We start from the raw sequence: 22,255 nt of genomic DNA, 5'->3' as shown, positions 1-22,255 counted from the left end.
GATGCCTTAAAGATAATTTCCTGACAAAGGCTGCAAATATAGTAGGAGCATGCCATTGTATTGGGATATGGACTATCTCCATCTTGAACCAAATAGTACTGAGCATGCTGAATATTTCCTTCCTGAGCTTCCTGAGCAAGATGCATGTATATAATATGAAGCTGTTTTTGCTATTATTTTATTTTCCACCATTTTTATTACATGATCTTTATTATTTGGAAACCAAGTGCACTTGCAGCCAGATCGAAATTGTGTAATACATACTGTATATGTGGAGTGCACTTTAGAACTAATATTGTATAGCTGGATATTATGGCATGGTTGGAGGGGCCTATCCTTTGGCAAGGTATATAACACTATCTGTAATGATTAGGACGACTTTGGCAGATTCATTAACTGGACATTGTGTTTTATCTTTATGTTACATATGTTTTGTTTGAACTGCATTTCTCTTTGGGGCTACTACTTTGTTCAAAACATGTTGCAGAATTCTGACAGATCATCAACTTGGTGTCAATGGTATGAAATCAAGAAGAAATATTTAAGTGTACATACAGAAAGTAGTATTCTCATTGCAGAATCCTCTGCACCAATTACTCAGTCAACCCTGGAGGACTTGGAAAAAGTCCTCCAGGCCTCTCATCTCCATCTCTCCTCTTGCTAATAATCTGAAGAATGCTAGTACAAGAATAACATGATGCATGTATAAGAATAATAGGACAGACTAATTACAAATTTAAATTCAAATTGTTCCTTGTCACATTGTATAAACTCAAACTGTGAAAACCGACATTTCATCCTACTTTATCTATGTTTAAGGTAAGATATCCTTCATCAGTATACATCTGCCCAATGGCATCCCGAAGGCTCAAAAATATTTATCTTCCAATGAACTATTAAAATGATATGACCAGATTTGTGCATATAACCTCTTTACATTTAAACTACACGTTCACTCTAAAAGCCTCCAGCTGTTTTTAAATTACAACCAGCAACATTTCTGGACAGCAAGGGAGTCTGGAATACAGTCTAACAGCAGGGCTGCAGATTGCACGTGTTTGAATTGCTATAAAAGGACATTTGGTTTACAAGGAAGACATGAGGGCATATAACAATCCAGCAAAGCTACATTTTTGTGATAAATTCTCCTTGTTTTCCTTGTATTTAATGTTGTCAGCAGACAAGTCTACGCTTGACTGTTTTGCTCTTTAAAGTTTGCTACACATCAACTGGCAGGGTTTATGGAACTATTTAAGAGTGGAAATCATAAACTATCACTGTTACTGCCAAAAAGTTATTGTGGTAGGTCCTCCCTTGCACTTGCATATAAATGCCCATCTTTGCTTTACTCACTCATATTTATGCAAGGCTACAGGCATAAAAGTGACATTATTCATAGCCAAAAGCTTGTGACATGAGATGCAACAAAATGTAATGCTTAAAAGCCGTGAATTGGAATAAATCAGTATAACCCTGAGAATGATTAGCACTGTACTCAGTTATAAGTATTTTTTTTACCGATGATCAGAACATTTAGAAAGACAGTGATTAAAAACCCTTGAAAGTCATGTTTGTAGCTGTTCCTATAATGATACATAGCACAGTTAAGCTTCAGCACCAGGCGATAGGCGCATGTGCCACTCAGGGTTTAAAATGGCAATTTTTAAGCTGTTGAGATAAACACATTTCAGATCTGTCACTTTTATACTACAATTGCAAGTGATGGCCTTATTTATTTGCCAGATTCTTCAGATGCAGCATCAAGACAGACAAAGCTTTTTGAAAAACACATCCAGAAAGTGTTTTGGCTTAAAGGGGTTGGTCACCTTCCAAACACTTTTTCAGTTCAGTTGTTTTCAAATTGTTCACCAGAAATAAAGACTTTTTTCAATTGCTTTCCATTTTTTATTGTTTTCAAAATCTAAGTTTAAAGTTTAAAGGAGAAGGAAAGGCATCTTGCAATTAGGGGTGCCAAATGTTAGGCACCCCAAGTGATTGTATTTACTTACTTGAAACCCCGGGCGGTGCTCCTATCAGAAGAGTGCCCCGGGCCGGGGTACCATATGAGTACCATGGAGCGATCCTCTTCCTTCTTCATGTGGCTGTGCATGTGCAGTAGAGCGAAAAGCCTAACTTTAACTAAAAAGTCGGCTTTTTTGTTCTACTGTGCATGCGTCAAGAGCACCAGAGCAGCTTTAGAAAGGTGAAAATTTATACTTACATTTCAAAAACAGTTACACATAGAAAATAGAAAGTAATTGAAAAAAGTCTTTATTTCTGATGATTTCTGATGAACTATCTGAAACCAACTGAACTTAAAAAAGTTTGGAAGGTGAACAACCCCTTCTGCCAATTCTCTAAAAGGCTGTTTGTTTTACTTTTATTTTAAATTAAAATGTTTTCTTATAATCAACTCTTAGGGGCAGATTTATCAAAGGTCAAATTGAAAATTCGAATTTAAAAAATTCAAATTTCGAGCTATTTTATGTGTACTTCGACTAGGGAATAGTCCAAATTTCATTGGAATTTGAAAAGAATGTAAAAATGTGAAAATTAGAATATTGAAATTTATCATTTACTGTCTCTTTAAAAATTCGACTAGACCATTCGCCATCTAAAACCTGCCGAATTGCTGTTTTAGCCTACAAGGGACCTCCAAGAACCTATTTGGAGTCAATTGGTGGACTTCAAAGTTTTTTTTTTTTTAAAAAAAAAATTTGATCGAATTCGCTGTTACTTCAGTTTGTACGATTCGAATTCAAACGAAAATGGCCTATTCACCCGGAAAAAAAAAACTTACATTTTTTTGATACATTTCGGTTGGTCTTTTTTTATTCAAATTTCAAAGTTACGGGAGTTACCATTACTTTGAAATTCGACCCTTGATAAATCTGCCCCTTACTGATATAAATATCTATAAATATCTATAAATGTTGATTAAAACTGCCATGCATGTCCAGCAAAGTACTACACGATTATCCAAATGCAAATACCAGAGCTTTTACTGTAGTTTTTGTCATACCAGAAGTAATTGGGGAATCTGGTAGAATGTTGTACAATGGCTCTGATGGTTAGTTGTGGAAATTCAGTAACCGAAGATCGGCAAAGTTTATTTGACAAGAGCTCTATGGATTCTCAACACACAAATAGTCAGAACCCCCGAAAAAAAGTAATCACAGAGTTTAATAGCCTTGGGAACATGTGATATGGGAAAATACTGGAGTAAAAGGGAGTTACCAGCGAGAGAGCATATAGTTTCTAGTGATGGGCGAATTTGGGGCGTGTCGCTTCGCCGAAAAATTTGTGAATTTCCCCCAAAATTTGCAAAACGGCGAAAAATTATTGAAACTGTGCCGGCGTCCATCTTTTTTTTGACGCCGGTGAAGTTTTTGCGGCGATTTAATAATAAATTCGCCCAACACTAATCGTTTCACAAAAAACAAAGAACTGCTCTTACAGCCAAAAAGATGGGTTTGCCAGGGTACTAGCTACCAAGGCTAGCTTGAGAACAGAATCCATCCAAGTCAGGGGAGGTCCCAGGGATACACAGAATTGTATTGTCTTTCAATTAAAATAAACATGCAAAGTGCTTTTCAAGACACATATATCACAATTAAAACATAACATATTGTAGCCCTATTTATAAACATACACAGTAAGCAAAAAAGTGATGGGCGAATTTGACCCGTTTTGTTTCGCCAAAAATTTGCCGCCAGCGAAATGTCACCGATGCCCATTAAAGTCTATGGGCATCAAAAAAATTTGTCGTGCGGCAACATTTTTTTCACACACGTCTTTTTTTTTTTTTGGCGCATGCCACCATACAAGTCTATGGGCGTCATTTTTGCGACAAAACAAGGTGAAAAAATTCGTCCATCCCTTTAAGCAAACATTGGTAAATATGGTCTTGTGCAAGTTCCCCAGAGCAGATATATTTTCTCTAGAGAATTTTATTTAGAGAATTTTCGCCACAGTGAAATTTCTTGTGCTCTTAGTGTATTGAAGAATTTTATGCTAATGCCACAAGAATTTTTACCTCTGGGAAGTTAAAATTGAGCAATGTTGAGGGAAATTTTCATTTTGGTGAAACTCCAAATTTTTACTTTCACCATTTAGTAAAAGTGCCTCATTGTCTGTAGACTTCTTCATTTAAATAGGGAGTCTGTGTTTACAATACATGACATTATCTGGGAACTCATTATCAAGAAATCTACAAATTATTAGAAGGCCATAAACTCCATATTAAACAAATAATTTAATTTATTTTTTCTCTGTAATTATAAAAAAATACCTTGTTCTGGGCCCTAAGATATAGTTAATCCTTACTGGAGGCAAAATAATCTTATTGAGTTTATTTAATGTTTAAATTATATTTTAGTAGGCATAAAGTATGGAGATCCAAATTACAGAAAGTCCCTTATCTGGAAAATGAACATTCTGAATAACAGGTTCCATACCTGTATAATCATCTGAAATAAATGCTGAGATGCCTGAAAATGTTTATATGTGTATTCATCCAGAGGAGTCATGAGAACTGCGGGCAAAATTTTACTTTACTTTACTATCTATTAGCCAAATTCTAGTACCATTCCATATATTCCTTAATAGTAGTGATGGGCGAATTTATTCGGCAGGCGCGAATTCGCGGCGAATTTGCGCGATTCACCGTCAGCGAATAAATTTGCGAAACGCCCGGGAAAATTTGCGGCAAAAATTTCCCGGCGTCAAAATTATTTTTTTTAAAAAAACGGACGCCGGCGTCAAAAACGGGCGCCGGCGTCAAAAACGAGACCCTGGCGCCGTTTCGCAAATTTTTTGCCATTTTGCGAATTTTTTGCCGTTTTGCGAATTTCGCGGGAAATTCGCAAATTTTTCTGCGAAGCGAAACGGCGCAAATTCGCCCATCACTACTTAATAGTGTCTAATGACAGCCAAAGAATGAAGGTCCAGCCACAGTTAGACTAATAAAAGGTTTTGATCTTATTATTTCTGTATTTAGCAAGCTCTAAAAAATGGCATACAGTAGCAGATCTGCTTGAACTTTCTGCCAATTCTTGCTATGCAGTTGAAATACATCACAGCTTATCACAGTTGCTCAATATACACTAATTTGGTTAAGGGAAATAATTATGCCGACACAGTTTTTTTTTTTTTTTTAAATCCTGAAGAAAAATCAACCTTGTTAATATTGATATCAGATGAATACAAAGGGAAATAAACGTATTGTAGCCTTTGCCCTTGTAGTTGCAACTAATGAGGATCAAGTATTATCAAAGATCATGAGTATGCTCAGTCGATGTAAAATGCTGAAAGATTAAGCTGACATTTCTGGCATTAATCAGAGAAAAGAATGGCGTTAACACGGTTGGCATAGCTATTCTGAGTTCAAGAACACCGTGATCTTGTGCAGCTTATCAAGAGCGCAGAAAGCATCTACCCTTGTCATCCATACTGGTTATATATTTTTTATAAATGTATAAATGAAAAACGTCTGTGCTGTATTCACAATATTGTATCATAAACTTTCTTATTTTTAGACCACAGTTGACATTTGGAAAAATGTTTTACATTTGGCACACCATGTTCTCACTTTTAGGGGTTTTTTTTTATCAAAGTCTCGAATTGGGTTTTTTACGCTCATTTTTTATTACATTTTCCCGACAATTTGCGGGAAAGAAACTGATTTTCACGTTTTTTTTTCCGGATTTTTCACCCGAAAACTCAGATTTTTGCATGAAACCGAGCGCACAACAAAAAATCATTGGGACTTCTTCCACTGATTTATATGCAACCTCGACAGGTCTGAGATGCCGGATTTTCTGATTCTGACTTTTCCATCCTCGGGGTTTAATAAATTCCGAAAAATTCATAATTTTTTAAAAGTTCGATTTTATAAAAAAAAAAAAATCACGAATTGTTTGTGATTTTTGCATTCGGAGTTTAGTTAATAACCCCTCAGTATATGTTAAATGTATTTCCTTTTTTTTGTGTTTGTTTTTAAGCACCAGAACTTGTTTAATTCTGTAACATTAATGACAAACTGGTTCCTAACATGTATAATTAGTAGAATGAGTCACACAAGTATTGTCTTTATGCCCCCCCAGACACAAATGTAATGCTTCTTATAGATCTGAATAAATAATGTGTAGTAATGTGTTTTATATATAGCTAGTATACAAAAAATTTCAGAGTTAACAAATCTTTATAATGGAATGTGCTCTAAATGAATTATTGCTTTTCTGTAAAGGTGCAAAATTTGAATTTAAAGTTTGTTAAAGAGTATCTGAACCATGAATGTAATATGGCTGGTTTTATTCAGAGTCAAACTTTATGAACCACAAAAGATTTTCACATTTCAAAAACAGTTTTCACATTTCAATAATCTTAGTACGCAGCTATCAAGGTGACACAACAAAAGGAAAGAGAAACTTGCTGTATTATCACTGGGGAAACACACTGGGGAAACATGATGTTGCAGTGGAATCCTGTAATGAAGCCAAAAATAGCACATTCAGCAGCACTGATTGGTATGTAAATTCTCATACACAAATGGTTTCTTGGGGCGTCTGAATGTCTTCAAGTAGGACTCCTTCTACCCTTAAACTCTGATATGCTGATACTTTGATACTCTACTAACACTCCTTAATAACTACAGACTGTGATCCTAGGTCATCCACATTTAAGAATCTAACCTTCTTCTGGCTAATTGCCTTGTTCACAAGTTCCCCTGACCCAACTTCTTGAGTTTACATCTCCCTAGGCTCAGGATAAAGCAACCCCCTCCCCATGAGGAGGATCCAAAAGACTGATACTAGACATACACCTTTCTTTTTATACAGGGGGTGTCACTTGCTCCTTCCTATACTACATGGACCTCTAATAAACCCCTACAGGTGGTCTCATCACATAAAATAGGAGTATCTAGAATACTTACTCCAAAGAAAAACTTACTTTAGAGTTCAATGTGGTTCTGAACAGATGGACTCAACCCATGCAGGACTTTTACCTACTGTATGATAAGAATCTTCACTTATTCACTAATGGCATAAATAACCAGGTATCTGCATATTTCAGGAAACTGATGGGGAATGTCTGATAATATCCAAAATACAGCAGATCATACACTATTCTTTATAATACATGCATGCTATTTGAACTGAAATATGCAATAAAAAACTCAGTTTAAACCAAAGTCATGTGTGTATTTCCCATAATGCACTGCAACGTCTTTGCTCACATGACAGCATCAGTAATATTAAATTTCTATAAGATCTCATTGCTACTATCACATTTGTTACAATGCTGCACAACTCCCACTGTGCACTACAAGGTCTTTACTCAAAGGAGGGCAGTCATTGTTGCTGAAAGCAATAAGCTCTTGCTGGTATTACTGTGCCACTTAAAATGTTGTGTGTCAAATATATCCTTACATACTCATCAGGCTTAGACAATACACAAATCCAAAGGTTTGGGAAAAAAAAACTCACACTTTTTTTACATAATAAAAGAAAATAGAATGAATGTAAGAAACTTTGCAATATACATTTATTAAAGCATTCTTTGATTTAAGGATATTTGAAAACAGTATTTGTTTGTCCCTTTCTGCAATGCTAGTTCTGATTCAAGAAACAATGTAGAAAAACACTGCTCACCTACAACCAAAATTGCAATTCCCACAATTCCCTGCTTGCTTCTTTTGTTGATTAGCTGATCAAAACCAGCAGTGCAGGTATTATAAAGGGAACAAATCTGTTTGTCCTTTAGCAATTACACACATAAGTAATTCTAGACCAATAAAGATGTATTCCCTAAAATACTGCTATTTTAATTTGGATTTACTCATAGGATCTGTCATTGTCAATTAGAAGAAATGACCAGGTAGAAAGATAAGACTTGTACAAAGTCATCATTTTTAAGATGGTTTGTGAAGTGGAAAAACTGTCTCAATCTGACATTTATTCCACTCCATTTGAACTGATGCTCTATCAGAGCACACAGAGCCAACCCCATAAATACAGCTCTGCCTGCATTTGGCAGCACTGCGTAGGTGAAGTGTTTCCTCTCCTGCCCCCTATAGGCCCCTCTAGCTTACACTATGGCAGGTGGTAAGGAATGCACCATCTTTTAAATCATATCGGTGTTAATTGTGCATTCTGTCATCAGAACACACCATTAATAACTAGAAGGTGGGCATAGTTGTGGCAGAAGGGGGAGCAGTGTGTTTATGGAAGAGCATACAATACTACTGCCATACCAATCTACTTCTGTATCAATCTTCCATTCAAAACCCCCAGTTAGCAAACATTGCAATGTGCTGGGTGGAAATAACCATCACCACATACTGAGAATATCTTAATGACAGCCAGGAGTACATGCGTGTTAAAAAGGTCCTTGCAGTTCCAGCATGGAAAGGTGCCAACGTGTCAGTAAAACTTGTGGAGGTGGCCCTGGGGGGTTATGTACTACAGTGAAGGTGCTGGGAGTTGTGCTTGAGAGTAAAGTTTCCCACATCCAAGTATTTGGGGATGCAGGTAGTGTTGGTGTTGGGAGTTGTGCATTACAGTGAAGGTGCTAGAAGTGGAGCAGTTGAGCATGAAAGTGAATGTAAGGGGATAGAAGGGTGGAAGGTGAAATATAAGAGGTTGTTCTATGAGTTGTACCTAAGAGTGAAGGTAGGTGAAATTGTGCATGATATAGGTGCCCAGGGAAATAGTGATTTATGAAAGGGGGGTCTGTGCAAAATAGCCATGCATTTTTAAAACATATAATTAAGTAATTTGTCATAAATTAATGATTATAAATAATCTTGACCTCACTACTACATTTAAAAGTCTGTTATAAGCCACCTCATCGTTCCGTTCCAGTCACCATGGAACTCTTTAGTGTACATTATCCTCCATTTTCACACACCACTACTAATTTTACAATGAATATAATATGCATGCATATAGACTTTCCTCCTCACAGAGCTCACAGTCTAACTGGTGCACCTGGGGCGTGTGCAGATCAATAATGTTCCATTAATTGAAATTCTTCATAACATAATAAGTGCTACAAAATGCTTACCTTTAAAAAATCTTTGAAAACTATCATCCTATATAAGCCTTAAGTGAAAGTTATAAAATGTGTGAATGAACTATGCTGCTGTCAGTAATTACAACTTCAATGAAGTTAATTAAATGCATTGATAAATATAGGTATGCCAACCCTCTGCGAAAGTAAAAATCTCCATAATAATGCTAAAGCAATTTACAGTACACTGACACTTAATTAAACTGAGACGAAGTGAGAAATGACTACATCTAGGATAATCACCATGCACTACCATAAGGATTTGGGGGATTTTAACAAATCTTAAAAGGTGCTCAATGAATAATTGCAAATCTTATTAATTAAGCTAGGAAGCAACTGCATCGTGACGACAGAAATGCTGAACTTTAATGACATGAGGATGTTTACAACTGAGGCTTTTATGACAGCCCATTATGCAGAAATGATGGGGGAGAATAGTGCTTCTCCTAACTTTATGCCACAGGCACCTGTTTCCTATCCCTTTTCTTGAGCATCATGCAGCTGCTTTGTTCAGAAGGCTGAAAGCACTCTCTGTAGATAAAACTTAATTAGCCATCACCAGGCAGATGAAATCAATTCCTCTAGCATCATATAAAGCATTTTGGACAAGTTGCTAGGAAATAAACTAATTCATTAAAGAACCCTTTTGTAAACTCTCCTCTAAACAGGAAAACATTGCTTTCCAGAAGAAAGAAGATATACAACGATTCATAAAATAAAAACAGTATTAGTGTTATAGGAATGATTTGGGCTGCTTACATCCTCATGCAAATAATCGGATATCCTTTCAAATATAAATCAGATACATGTAGCAAAAAAAGAAGGAATCTGTTTGGTAAAGATTCAGCTTCACACCAAACTAACATGACCAATATTTGAAGGACTGAAACTATAACTAGGCTGCTAGAATATGCCTGATTTAAACACCCAGTCACACACCATATGCTGCAGCAATGGATTTTCTGTATCTACTATAATGATAAAATGTGAAACCTGAACCAAATTATGGCATCTATATATCTGTGAAATATACTGGATGTGAGACAAAATGTGTAAGGTAGAAGTGAATGTGTCATGGGTCTGTGCACAGTTAAAGCACGCATTTAACCCCTACTAAAATAAATATAAGATGAGAATAGCATGGCACATTCATTGTAAGCAACTGAAAATACCTCAACTAGTGGCTCATGTTGTTTACAGGACTGAAAGTGAGAAATGAAATCACTGCTATGAGACACAGAATAAGAGCTGGATGTATCACCTTTCTCCAGTTTTCATGCTTTTGAGGCCTGTCTCATGTTTTTGCACTGCAGATCAGGCAGAAACTGGTAGTGTACCAAATGCTTATATACATGGAGCAACAAAGTATCTGTGTCCTGATAGAATAATGTCATCAGGGTGCTATACCTCTTATTTTAATTATCCAGTTGTCTGAGATATACTCAGCCAGCTGAATATTAAAATGTGAAGAGCAAACCCTTGCTTCCCCCTATGTACCATCTCAAGTAGGAGGAAGCAAGTAAAGTAATGCATGGTGCTATGTGGAAACTCTCATCTGTGCACTAACTTGTGAGAGTGTGATTTTTGTCCTATTACGTGCTCATACAAAATGTACAGTTTGCTTGTGCATGTCCAAAGGGATCCACTGATAAGGATCATTCTGGCAAACCACCTGAAGAATATATGTATGTATATATATATCGTGGAATACACGAGTGATGTGTCAATAGAACTGTTTGGAGTGCTGGTCCATTTTGAACTGTGGATACTATACTTTGACTGTGCACCCACCATTGACCAGTGTACGAGTGCAGGTTCTGTCGGAATAATTATATATATATATATATATATATATATATATATATATATATATATATATATATATATATATATATATACAGAGACAGGACTGCACAGTTTGGTACTGTTATCTTACATTTGACAATGTCAATTAGATAATTAGTAATTATGTAAAATTTGCAGTGATCTATAGCATATATATATATATATATATATATATATATATATATATATATATATATATATATTTCATAAATGCCACTTACTATTGCCATGGTAATAAGTCAATATATCTATATATCATCTGTCCATCCATATATTGATATTTCACAAATCAGATAATACAATGGACCATTGTATCTGTATAAAGATATATATTTCAGTCTTTCTGTGTTATTAAGGCAGAAGGCCAGGTTATTGTCTTAATGAATTTCAACATAATTCGTATTTTCCCTGAGAAGAAGACAGCTCGAGCCTTTAATGTGTCAACCAAAGCTGCTGCTGATGGTATTAGGCATCATAAAAATAGTTATTCTCTCATAGAAGTGTAAGATTAAATAATGGGATATGACTCATAGACTTGTGGGGTAGTTCCAGCTAGCTGGAAGTCCAAAACCAATACATATTGAAAACTGCTGACACCCAATGCATCTCACCTGGCACAGAGCTCGCACTGAGCATTAGCAGTGATGTATTTGGGACAGCGCCTGATCCGGGCAGAATGGAGCGCTGTCCAGAGTGCTGAAAGTTCTATACACAATCAATTGCAAGTTTGTTTGCTGTCCTTACACAACTACATTGCCCCCATGTACAAAAGCCAAGGCAGTCAGCTGAACTGTTTTAACTCTACAGGTCCTGTAAGCTATTTGTGAAATCCCTGGTTTCTTACCTCACTTCGCCGTGAAAACTCACTTCTCACAATACTAACCACAGGGATGTGCAGAGTGGAAGATATGAACTCCAGTTCCAACATCTCCCCCTTGTTTTGAGGAAACGCCAGAATTGCGCTGACTCCTTGCACCACCACTGTATGGCAGACACTCTGAAGAAAGGAGACGGGGTCGCTACTCCAAGAAGAACTGGACGCTGAAAATGGCAACATGGGCAGATCCCCAAGACCCGCTTCTATGGCCATCACCACCTCTAAGGACAGATTATAGGGCAAAAGACCTGGCACCCGGTTGAGGTTTTCCACTGCCAAAAGTAGAGCTTCCCTTGGAAAAAGCAGATCATCTCTACCTCTGTAAGCAATAAAACTCCTTGGACCATGTTTCGCATTTCTTTCCAAAGTGGGTCCGGCCAATTCACGCTTTGCTCTGTCTCTCAGTTTACTTTCCCCCTCCGTCCCCTCAGTCTCACCTACATCTTGATCACGACCTGCGTCAATCTTCTGAAGTCCGGCGTCAATGTCAGGCCAAACTCGGGAGAACTGGGTTGTGATGCCCCTTGTTTTCCAGGGCTGCAGCTGCACGGCTCCGATTCTGACTGTGTGTCCGATCCTTTTTAAGATCTGACAAGGCTGAGGGTGTGAGGACGATCCGGGGACCCTGGCTAATACCAGCGCACAAGGGATCAGCAGGCAGACCCTACTTAGCGTCAGGCACCACCAACTCAGTCTTCCCATCCCTGACATGGCAAGGAAAGGCTGAGCAATCACCAACAACAACACAATCACCCCAGAAGTCCTGGCAAGAATAAGCAGAAGAAGAAGCAGAACAAGAAGAAGGCTTCCTCTCTTTGCGTCGGATCAGCAGCAGAGCGCAATTGATTCCAACAACCTCATCGTCTCCAGAAAAGTTCTCAGCTTCTATCTCTCTGGACGTCTCCTGTGGCATCAACAATCAGGAGCAAGAAAAAAAAAATAGAGAGGATAAAAATAGACGGTATGTCCTCACTCCCCAGCTGATCCACAAGCTGACATCCCGATCGACGTGAATAAACTCGGCAAACTTCCCGATTCAACCATCATATGAAAAGTCACAACTTCATCTGGTTAAAAATATATATATAAATGTATATAAAACAAACTGGTATATATAAATATATATATATGTAACTACTGGTCACCCGGCTTTCGGTACATTACCCCCCAACTTATATCCAAGCTTTGTGGAATCAGGGTTTGGGGCGCAGTTCTAGCGCTTTAGCTTTTACACCACCAGCTCAATACCAGCAAAACAATCGTGCCCAGAGTTGAAGTTGCCTGGTAGCCTGGAGGTTTCACCGCTAGCTCCGATCGGTCGCTTGGCTGCGCTAAAATCCCACTGAAGGGGAGAAATTCCAGTCCAAAACGCTACTTCTACTCGAAGAACACTTCTCCGGCAACTGACGCCTGGGATTTGTAGTTCACAGCCGCCGCTGCATTAACTGTGCTCCTGTTGTATTGGACTACACGCCCCACAATGCTTCGCGCTTGTCTCCCCCTCTTATTCTGCTGCAGTAATGAGCCGAGTTTTTAAATAGCAGAACGCTGGCAGACTAGCATCATTCTGGGGCAGCTGCGTTCGTATTTTAGGCAAGGTTTCTATTTAATGTGCTTATTCCTATTTTTAATAATAGATATTTTGCTAATTAAGAGGCTTCCTTTGGCTGGGCCAGGTGTCCGCGCTGTGTCAATGACCATTACGTGACGGGTGTCTGTCCTTGAGTTGCACGAATGAAGCAGATTAAATCTGTCACTGGAGCACAACAGGGCGCTCACAAGTCATGCGATTTCCATTCTACATAGAGCGCAGGGCGAACATCTCCAGCGCCCTAATAGCTTTTACTGATAGATGTGGAGATTAAAATGAACGTTTCATTTAAAAGAGCCGTGCACTTCAGAGCCATAAATATGTATTATTTGCAACTGGTATTCTATTCATAATGATCAAGGATATTTATTTCCACCCAGCCCCCATCTCCTTCCTAACTAAAACATACTGCTATGCTGAAATGTTCCTCAGTTGCTGAGACAAGTTTAAAGGGTATTATTCTGTTTTACAAGAATTTGCCTTATATATGCTTGAAATACCTGCATGGTAGATTTTCATTTAACAATTTTCATTTGCTGGCAAGGTCTACAGATTGGACTGAGTAAAGCACCCTAGATGTGGCTATGCTTTGCCCTCTGCTTCAGTGGCCCTAGGACACTATATCAGTATGGCACATGTATACAAAAGGTGGCAAGTTTTTCACTTTAGAGTAATTGCAGACAGAGCAATCATGAGTGATTTGTCTGCGTTTCAGGCCCCTATTTTGAGGCTGCCAAATCGATGTCCGTATTTGTGGTGAGGCCACAAAGGGCATGGCCTAGGGTGGCAAAATTTGAGGAGTGGCATGTTGCCAGCCGCATTTTAGGAGCGCTGTAGCTCCCCAACACCCCAATGCATGTGTGTGTGTGGGAGGGGAGTTCATGCGACGGTAGGCGGGCAGGGGCTAGGACTTTATGTGCCTGAGCAGGTAGACGGGAGGCTGCATAGTTAGTGCAGAGAGTGCAATTGCAATGGAAGAGTTGAAATTTCAATTTATAAATCAGTATTTTGGTTCTTTAAGTTACCAGGAGTGGCTTTTTGCCTTCCCTCCTGTTAACTTGCAGGCTACTGCAGTCAGAGGCGAGTTTCTTAACTCTCATCACTGGTGTAGCACCCCTGTTTGTCCCCAAGCATTTTGAAAGTCTGTGGGAGGGAGACAAAACACTCAAAATCACTTTCCCCTTATAGTGAATCATTGGCAGGTGCCCGGTGCTCTCAAGAGACAAACTTGTGCTGTGACAGATTGTGCTGACTTTTTAAATACTTGCCTTTCAAAAAAAAGGGAAAAAAAATGAATGAAGCAACGTGCCTCCATCATTAATGAATGCAGCAATTTGCCACCATCTTTCTTATCTTTTCCAGTCATCCTTCAGCAGACTAACATTTTCAGACCACACTATACAGGTATGGGACCTGTTATTCAGAATGCTTGGTACCTAGGGTTTTCCAGATAACTGATCTTTCTGAAATGTAATTCTACTAAAAAATCATGTAAACAACATGGATGTACCGAATCCACTATTTGGGATTCGGCCGAATACTCGAATCCTTGGTGAAAGATTCGACCGAATACCGAACCGAATCCTAATCCTAATTTACATATGTGAATTAGGTGCAGGAAAGGAGGAAGTGGTAAAAATTGTTCTTTTGTGACAAAAAGTCAAGTGATTTTCCTACTGCCCCTAATTTACACATGCAAATTAGGATTTGGTTCGGCCAGGCACAAGGATTCAGACGAATCTGAATCCTGCTGAAAAAGACTGAATCCTGGCCGAACCCTCGACCGAATCCTGGATTCTGTGCATCCCTAGTAAACAATAAATAAATCTATTAGGCGGGTTTTGCTTTCAATAAGGATTAATTATATCTTAGTTTGGACCAAGTATAAGGTACTTTTTTAAAATTACAGAAAATAAGCAAATTATTTTTAAATTTTTTTTTAATTATTTCGATAAAATGGAGTCTTTGTGAGACAACCTTTCCATAATTCGGAGCTTTCTGGAAAATAGGTTTCTAGATAACAGATCCCATACCTGTACCACATATGAAATGCGAGTCTGCACTAGAGAACACCTGGGCAGATAAATAAAATGGTGGCATGGCGCTGCTTTCATTTTATTCAACAGCCGGTCTATTTTTTTCTAAAAGGAGTACTGTCCCATAGAGAGACATTATTATAACAATAAATGTGTAGCCTTAAAGAGCATTTGTTTTTTAGATGGGGTCAATGACCCCCATTTGAAAGCTGGAAAAAGTCAGAAGAAGGCAGCAAATAATTAAAAAAACATCACTAATAAAGACTTATTGAAAACTTGCTTAGAATTGGCCATTCTATCACATACTAAAAGTTAACTTAAAGGTGAACCGCCCCTTTACATATTGCTTTTATTTGAAAGGTATTCAGTGGGCGGCTAACATTGCCAGTTAATATTTATTGCATAACATATTACACAACCAGTCAATATGCACAGATGTGAGTAGTTTGGACAAAAAGGATAAATCATAGAAATTGGATATTATACGACGTAAACCATTTAAACACAATTGGCTTATTTATTTCTATTCAATGGTAAATACATATGCTTACTGTAATTGTGTTGTAATCTATTGTCAAAATGCTTTTATATCAGTAATGAGCCATCCCATTTAGTACACTGTAGTGCAGTTACAGTAGAACAGGAATACACTTTCTAACGCTGCTGTCGATATTGTGTACTTGTAATTGTATGTGTACGAGATCCCTTTATCCATGACCTGATTTTCTAAAGAAACTTTAGCATTTCTTCAGATTTCATAGAACAAAGAAATTTGCCCCAGGCCTACAAAAAGTAGATTATCCATCTGTTTAACAGAAGCAGCTAGTATGAAATCTAGCCCCAGGTGAATTTACAGTAAGTCTCAGATTTTATTGTGTTCAGACTCTCAGCATTTATTTTAGAACATCATTTTTTGTCTTGCCAATTTTATGCTAAAATGAATTCTGGTGTTAAGCATCAAGCAGACTTTTTAAATACCAGTTATACTTGAGTGATCCTGTTCAGCAATCAGCGGGTTGTTCGTGTTCTACGGTGATTGAAAACTGTAAGGGCTATTCCACACGGGGAGATAGCGACGCGTTTGCGGTCGCGGCGACAAAGCGCCGCGACAGTCGCCGCGACCGGCGCAGGCGACAGTTTTGTATGGGCGCCTATGTAAAAACGCCTGTGCTAACCACACGAGGCGATGCGCTTTTCAACAGTCGCCTGAAAATGCCTCGCCAGGCTTTTTCAGGCGACTGTTGAAAAGCGCATCGCCTCGTGTGGTTAGCACAGGCGTTTTTACATAGGCGCCCATACAAAACTGTCGCCTGCGCCGGTCGCGGCGACCGCAAACGCGTCGCTATCTCCCCGTGTGGACTGGCCCTTAGTCACCAAAGTTAAAAACAAATAGGTTTGTTTTATCTTGGTAGATTTACACTATAAGGGCAAATCCATGGCGCAGATGACGTTTCAGATTAGATCTTCAATCTTTATTAATATTTTCATTTCCCCAATTGTGAGATTGTGGATTTAAAGTTAAGTTGACACACCTTTGTTCAGTTTTGACAGTATCATAGGAATGCTTTGTTCTATAAAAGTTTTTGTTGCAAAACTAGATGTATAGTCCAAAGCAGGAGGAGTTATTTATTTACCATAAATTCAAGATCACTTACTAAGTGGCGTAAAGGTACTTCCTTTAGTGGTTATTCAAACAGAACTTCAGCCCAAGAGAATGGCTGCGTTATACAACTTGTGTAAGATAATACGGCACAGGGAATCATTTCAGCATTGAGGGCACAGGCAATAAGGACAGGACCCCACTGTAGCCTGTGTTTTCTGCTGCTACCATTATTCAGACGCATATGTACTTCTCCCCACCCTCTTAAATGAGAAGGATAGTCATTTTATGCTTGAGGTGCCAAAAGTAAGGCACCCCCAAGTGATCGTATTTACTTACCTTACAGTCCGGACCAGTGCTCCTATCAGCAGAAAACTGTGCCAACCTGAGATTTTTACAGCGAGTACCACGGAGCGATCCTCTTCCTGCTTCTTCATTCATCTAATTTCCCAGGGCAGATGTATGCGCAGTAGAATGAAATAGCCAACTTTTTTTGTTAAGGTTCAGGTTTTAGAGGTTTTACAATTTTCTATTTGTACTGTTTGTATTAGGGATGCACAGAATCCAGGATTCGATTCGGGATTCAGCCAGGATTCGGGCTTTTTCAACAGAATTCGGATTTGGCCATATCCTTCTGCCCGGCCGAATCGAATCCGAATCCTAATTTGCATATGCAAATTAAGCATGGGGAGGGAAATTTTGTGACTTTTTGTCACAAAACAAGGAAGTAAACAATGTTTTCCCCTTCCCACCCCTAATTTGCATATGGAAATTAGGATTTGGATTCGGTTTGACAGAATCTTTTACAAAGGATTTGGAGGTTTGGCCGAATCCAAAATAGTGTATTTGGTGCATCCCTAGTTTGTATTCGGATCTTTTAATAATTTCAAAATAAATAGAGTTTAATCGTGGTTTCATAAACCTCTAAAACCACTTACATTTGATCTTTAATAAAACCACTTAAATTTGATCTTTAATAAATAGGCTTTCACATGACAGAGAGGTGTGGGGGTGTCAAAAAGAAAAACAGCAGAAAAGTATTTCATGTTTTTAGTGATGTGTTTTTGTGTAGATATAATACGTGTTTGATGATTACCTTCATATGATTCTAAGGGACATACAATTGCTTACAAAAAGTAGGATGAGAAAACTAAAAGGAAAAAGTAGTTGCAAAGAACATCTTTTTCCTGAAAACTTTTTAAACTTCTTTAATATATAAGTGGGAATTTGCTCAAATGGCAAAATTGGTAATATGTTTTTCAAAGTGAAAGACAGCAACACCCTGGGCAGCTTTAAACTGACATTTTTATTTTATTTACAGAATTTTGTCACAAAGTAAGTTTCAACAGCAAATAATATAAACAACAAACAACTCAGAGTTCTTTTCTCTTTAACCAGAACAGACTGGTTCACTGGCAGTCTGCCTATATAAGTCATGATCCTTGATGCTTCAGTCACTATTAAGATTATTTACTCTATACAAATTACAGATATTGAGCTCACACACTCTGTTCTTGGCTGTATCAATGTTTGCTGCACAAGAGACAACACTATTCCTGTTTCCTGCTCCTTGCAAGCCCTTTCTGTTCCTCTGTTTTATTCACATCTGGGCATTTTTTAACTTCATACAATTTACTGTATGCAAAGAAACTAATGAAACTTCAGTATTCTGAAACCAGTGCAGGCCAATAAACTGTAAGTCTTTGTAGTAAATCTAACTAACCCTGGTGGTCCAGCGGTGCGGCGGGGACGTCGCTCCGTCTCAAGCGTCATATTAGATCCCTAAGGGCACGGGTGAGCCTCCTCTCTGTTTAAAGGCGCAGGCGCGCTGGCGTCAAATTTGAAAACTATAAAAGGCTTATTAAAGCCACAGGACCTTGCCCGGGATAGGATCTTGTTCCTAGTGCTTTGTGAGCTTCTGTATTTTGTATTCTGATTTTGGCCCTTGCCTGGCTATCGACTATCCTGACCTCTATATTTGACCTTTGCCTGAATATCGACTACCCCTTCTGCTGAACCCTCCTGTCTGGTTGACTATCCGGTTTTGACCCTTGCCTGCCTGATTACGATTGACATCTGCCTGCCTCGACCCGGCCTGTTCTGATTCTGGTTTCCTGTTTTGTACTGTGACCCTCGGCCTAAAGACTCTAGCTAACAGTCGTGCCCCTCTGTCTATTCCGAATCTCTAGCCTTGTACCTCTCGTTTAAGTCCTGGTGGCGGCCAAGAAGCTGAGGGCTCCTCCTGAGGCCAAAGACGGTCACACTACAGGTGAAGCACGAGCCGAGACCAGGGTGCTTGGCATTTGTTCTGGTGCCGACCGTGACAGTCTTATTGTGTAGGAAACTTGCATTTAGTTCTTAAGCCACTTTTTTACATAGTAAAAAAAGTCAAACTAATAAAAATATGATTAGTTCCCTTACAGTAGTTTTCTCTTTAGCTTTCCTTGCTCCCTAGCCTACAACACATACATACATCTTTAATGGCCATTGTATCCTCAAATGCTCAGTACAAAGGAATGTCTAAGTTAGCATACTTGTTCTTCTGGCCAAGCCTATAGTGATATCATCTGATCATGCTGCCAGTGTCATTAGGCAATGTCCCTCCTCATTTCTTCAACTGTATTACGAGACAATGGGAGGGAAAATGGAAGTAATAAGGATGGCTCTGGACAACTATTCCTGAGACAGTTACAACTTAGCAAAACTGCTAAAACTGCAAACTGAGTTAGTAAACTTTCTTAAACACTTGGAAGAAAATTGTTAAATGTGAATAACCACTAAAGCTTATACAATAGGAAAATAAATAACAAAATGTGCCGTTGCCCTTTAAGCTGCAATAATAATACAATGACTAATGTTACAGTATCATCATTAATTGAGTTGTACTGTTCAGGGCATAAATTATGGTGGTGCTATAGAAATAGGTGTACCTTCTTCCCTCCCTCCCTCCCTCCCTCCCTCCCTCCCAGGAAATGTTCAAATTACTATATGTAGGCCTTATTCTTAAAATATCAAACTGTTCTCTTTTTATCATATTATTTCTGAAATTATAATAGAAAGGAAATTTACTTTTATAATATGCTTTCTTTTTTTCCAGAAATGTAGATTTGAGCCAGGGTTGTTCGTTTCATGACTATAGGTAACATCTGTAGCTACAGCTCTCTCATTCTGCAGAGAATTGATATACAATATTTTGCTTACATTTTTCACTTGCCCTTGCTGTCCTCTGAGTCTTCCCTTCCATATCAATGTTTTTTCATCTCTCCCACTAGTAAAAACGAAAGCTTAATTAGTAATTAGCACTCAGCTGGTTTATATGGCTGTTTCATTGCTGCTATCGGTTTTCTCTTTTTAAAATAACATCTGCAGATTCATAATTCCCAAGCTGAAGAAAGAATTGTCCTTTATCATTTGAAATAACCTCTTGCTTTAATTAATTGAGAAGTTCCCAGTTACCAGGAAAATAAGGGTTATAGAGAAGTATACCATCAGAGTACCACCCATTGTTTATGAAGCATAGTCTCCTATCTACTTGGTATTATTAATTCTTCTTATGAGACTAGAAAATACCTAAGTTTTGGTTCTGTTTATGGACCCAAAGAACACTGTTCATTGTCACATTTCCAAGTACATAGATTGCAAATCATGTTTCAGGATTAATACTAAAATGGAATACCTGGATTAAATATCAGTCTATATTATATTAGCACGTATGGAATAGTCTGCAGAGTGAGATATTATTGCAACCTCTAAAATGTTAGTTGTTTACTAAGGCTGTTCTTTTAGTGCTGAACCAGAATTCAAAGCCTTTCTGTGTGTAATAAGGATCATACGGGAAGCTTGTCAGCTAAAATATCACAGCATGGAACAGGTAAGTAAAAGCCAGCCAATTCACTCACTGTTTTATTCTGTACAAAGCATTGTGCTCTGTAATTCAGATTAACCTTTCTAGTCACAAACTGGTTTAACCTGGATCTATCAAGACTTTATAGAGCAAATATTTTTGACTCTATCCGTGTATCTAAGCATAGCCTTAACTAACAGCGTAAGCGAAAAGCATGTTTATATATTGAGCAGAAACACACACAGTCTATCTGCATTTTTTTTCCCTGTATCATCTCCTGCAAAGTCTACACATTATTTTTGGAGGTCTAACTTACTTGTTAATATATTGGTCTGTTTAAATGTAATTCTATTACTATGCATAATAATCTATGCTGTAAGCAGCAATCATCAAGCGCACACATTGTTTTAGTTTCTCTTTATATCGAAAATAGCAGACTGATACCGCAACCAAATTATCTCTGTCACTCAGCCACAGAGCTGTCTGCCAAGGAGCTTGATGAGAAGACAATATATATTCATGCCTGTTTGTATTAATTCTGGGAATAGATGTATAACTAGCCTTGATGCCAATGATAATATCAATTGAAATTCAGCAAAATTCATGTTGAAATGAGATGCCACCTTGCTCAATTTAGGGCACTGATGTTATGCATTATAGTATTAAGTGCAGTAGGAATCAGAAACAATACAGAAGTTATAAATACATTGAGCTCTAACAGTACGGCACTAACCTTCGCCATAAATACAGCAGAAACATCCAGGATTCTATTGATTATAAGATTAACACTCTCCCGTTGTATAGCCTGTCCAAAAAGTAGCAGAGAGCTTGTTGTTAGTCCAATACAGGTATAGTATTATCCATTATCCAGAAACCCATTATCCCGAAATACAGGAAGGCCATCCTCCATAAACTCCATTTTAATCAAGCAATTCAAGTTTTTTTTAATGAATGCTTTTTTTTCTGTAATAATAAAACTGTACATTGTACTTAATCCCAACTAAGCTATAATTAATCCTTATTGCAGACACGACAATCCTGTTGGGTTTAATTCATGTTTAAATTATTTTTTGTAGACTTAAAGTATGGATATCCAAATTGCTGAAAGATCCCTTATCTGGAAAACCACTGGTACTGAGCATTCTGGATAGCAGGTTCCATAACTGTATATGGTAATGTCCTAAATGAAGAACAATTTTGTTCATGTCAGTCAGTCTCTCCTATCTTGTGGCATGTTATTCACATGAAGTGGTGTAACTACAACACAGCAGTTAGAATGCTTTTTTTTTTTGCTTTGGTGAAGAACATTTATTTTCAAGCAGTTCAGGCCAAGGTATTTCGATTCTGTGTTAGATCCGGCATAGTTTATGACTTTACATAATTCCATGGG

At 38.0% G+C, this 22,255-nt stretch overlaps 1 protein-coding gene across 1 annotated transcript in view; it reads right to left on the bottom strand.

Moving 5' to 3' along the window:
* LOC108713682 (glutamate receptor ionotropic, NMDA 3A) overlaps positions 1 to 12,831 on the bottom strand; it is a 193,529-nt gene extending 180,698 nt beyond the window's left edge. Inside the window, exon 1 of the mRNA XM_018257197.2 lies at positions 11,762 to 12,831. Within this exon, the coding sequence (XP_018112686.2) occupies positions 11,762 to 12,505 (744 nt within the window). The 5' untranslated portion in view covers positions 12,506 to 12,831. The remainder of the gene's footprint in view (positions 1 to 11,761) is intronic.
* Positions 12,832 to 22,255: the final 9,424 nt, after the last annotated feature.

Source organism: Xenopus laevis, chromosome 1L (genome assembly GCF_017654675.1).
Source record: "Xenopus laevis strain J_2021 chromosome 1L, Xenopus_laevis_v10.1, whole genome shotgun sequence".
Classification (NCBI taxonomy): Eukaryota; Metazoa; Chordata; class Amphibia; order Anura; family Pipidae; genus Xenopus; species Xenopus laevis.
Note: the sequence above shows the minus strand (reverse complement) of the source record. Positions and strands in the feature narration are given on the sequence as shown.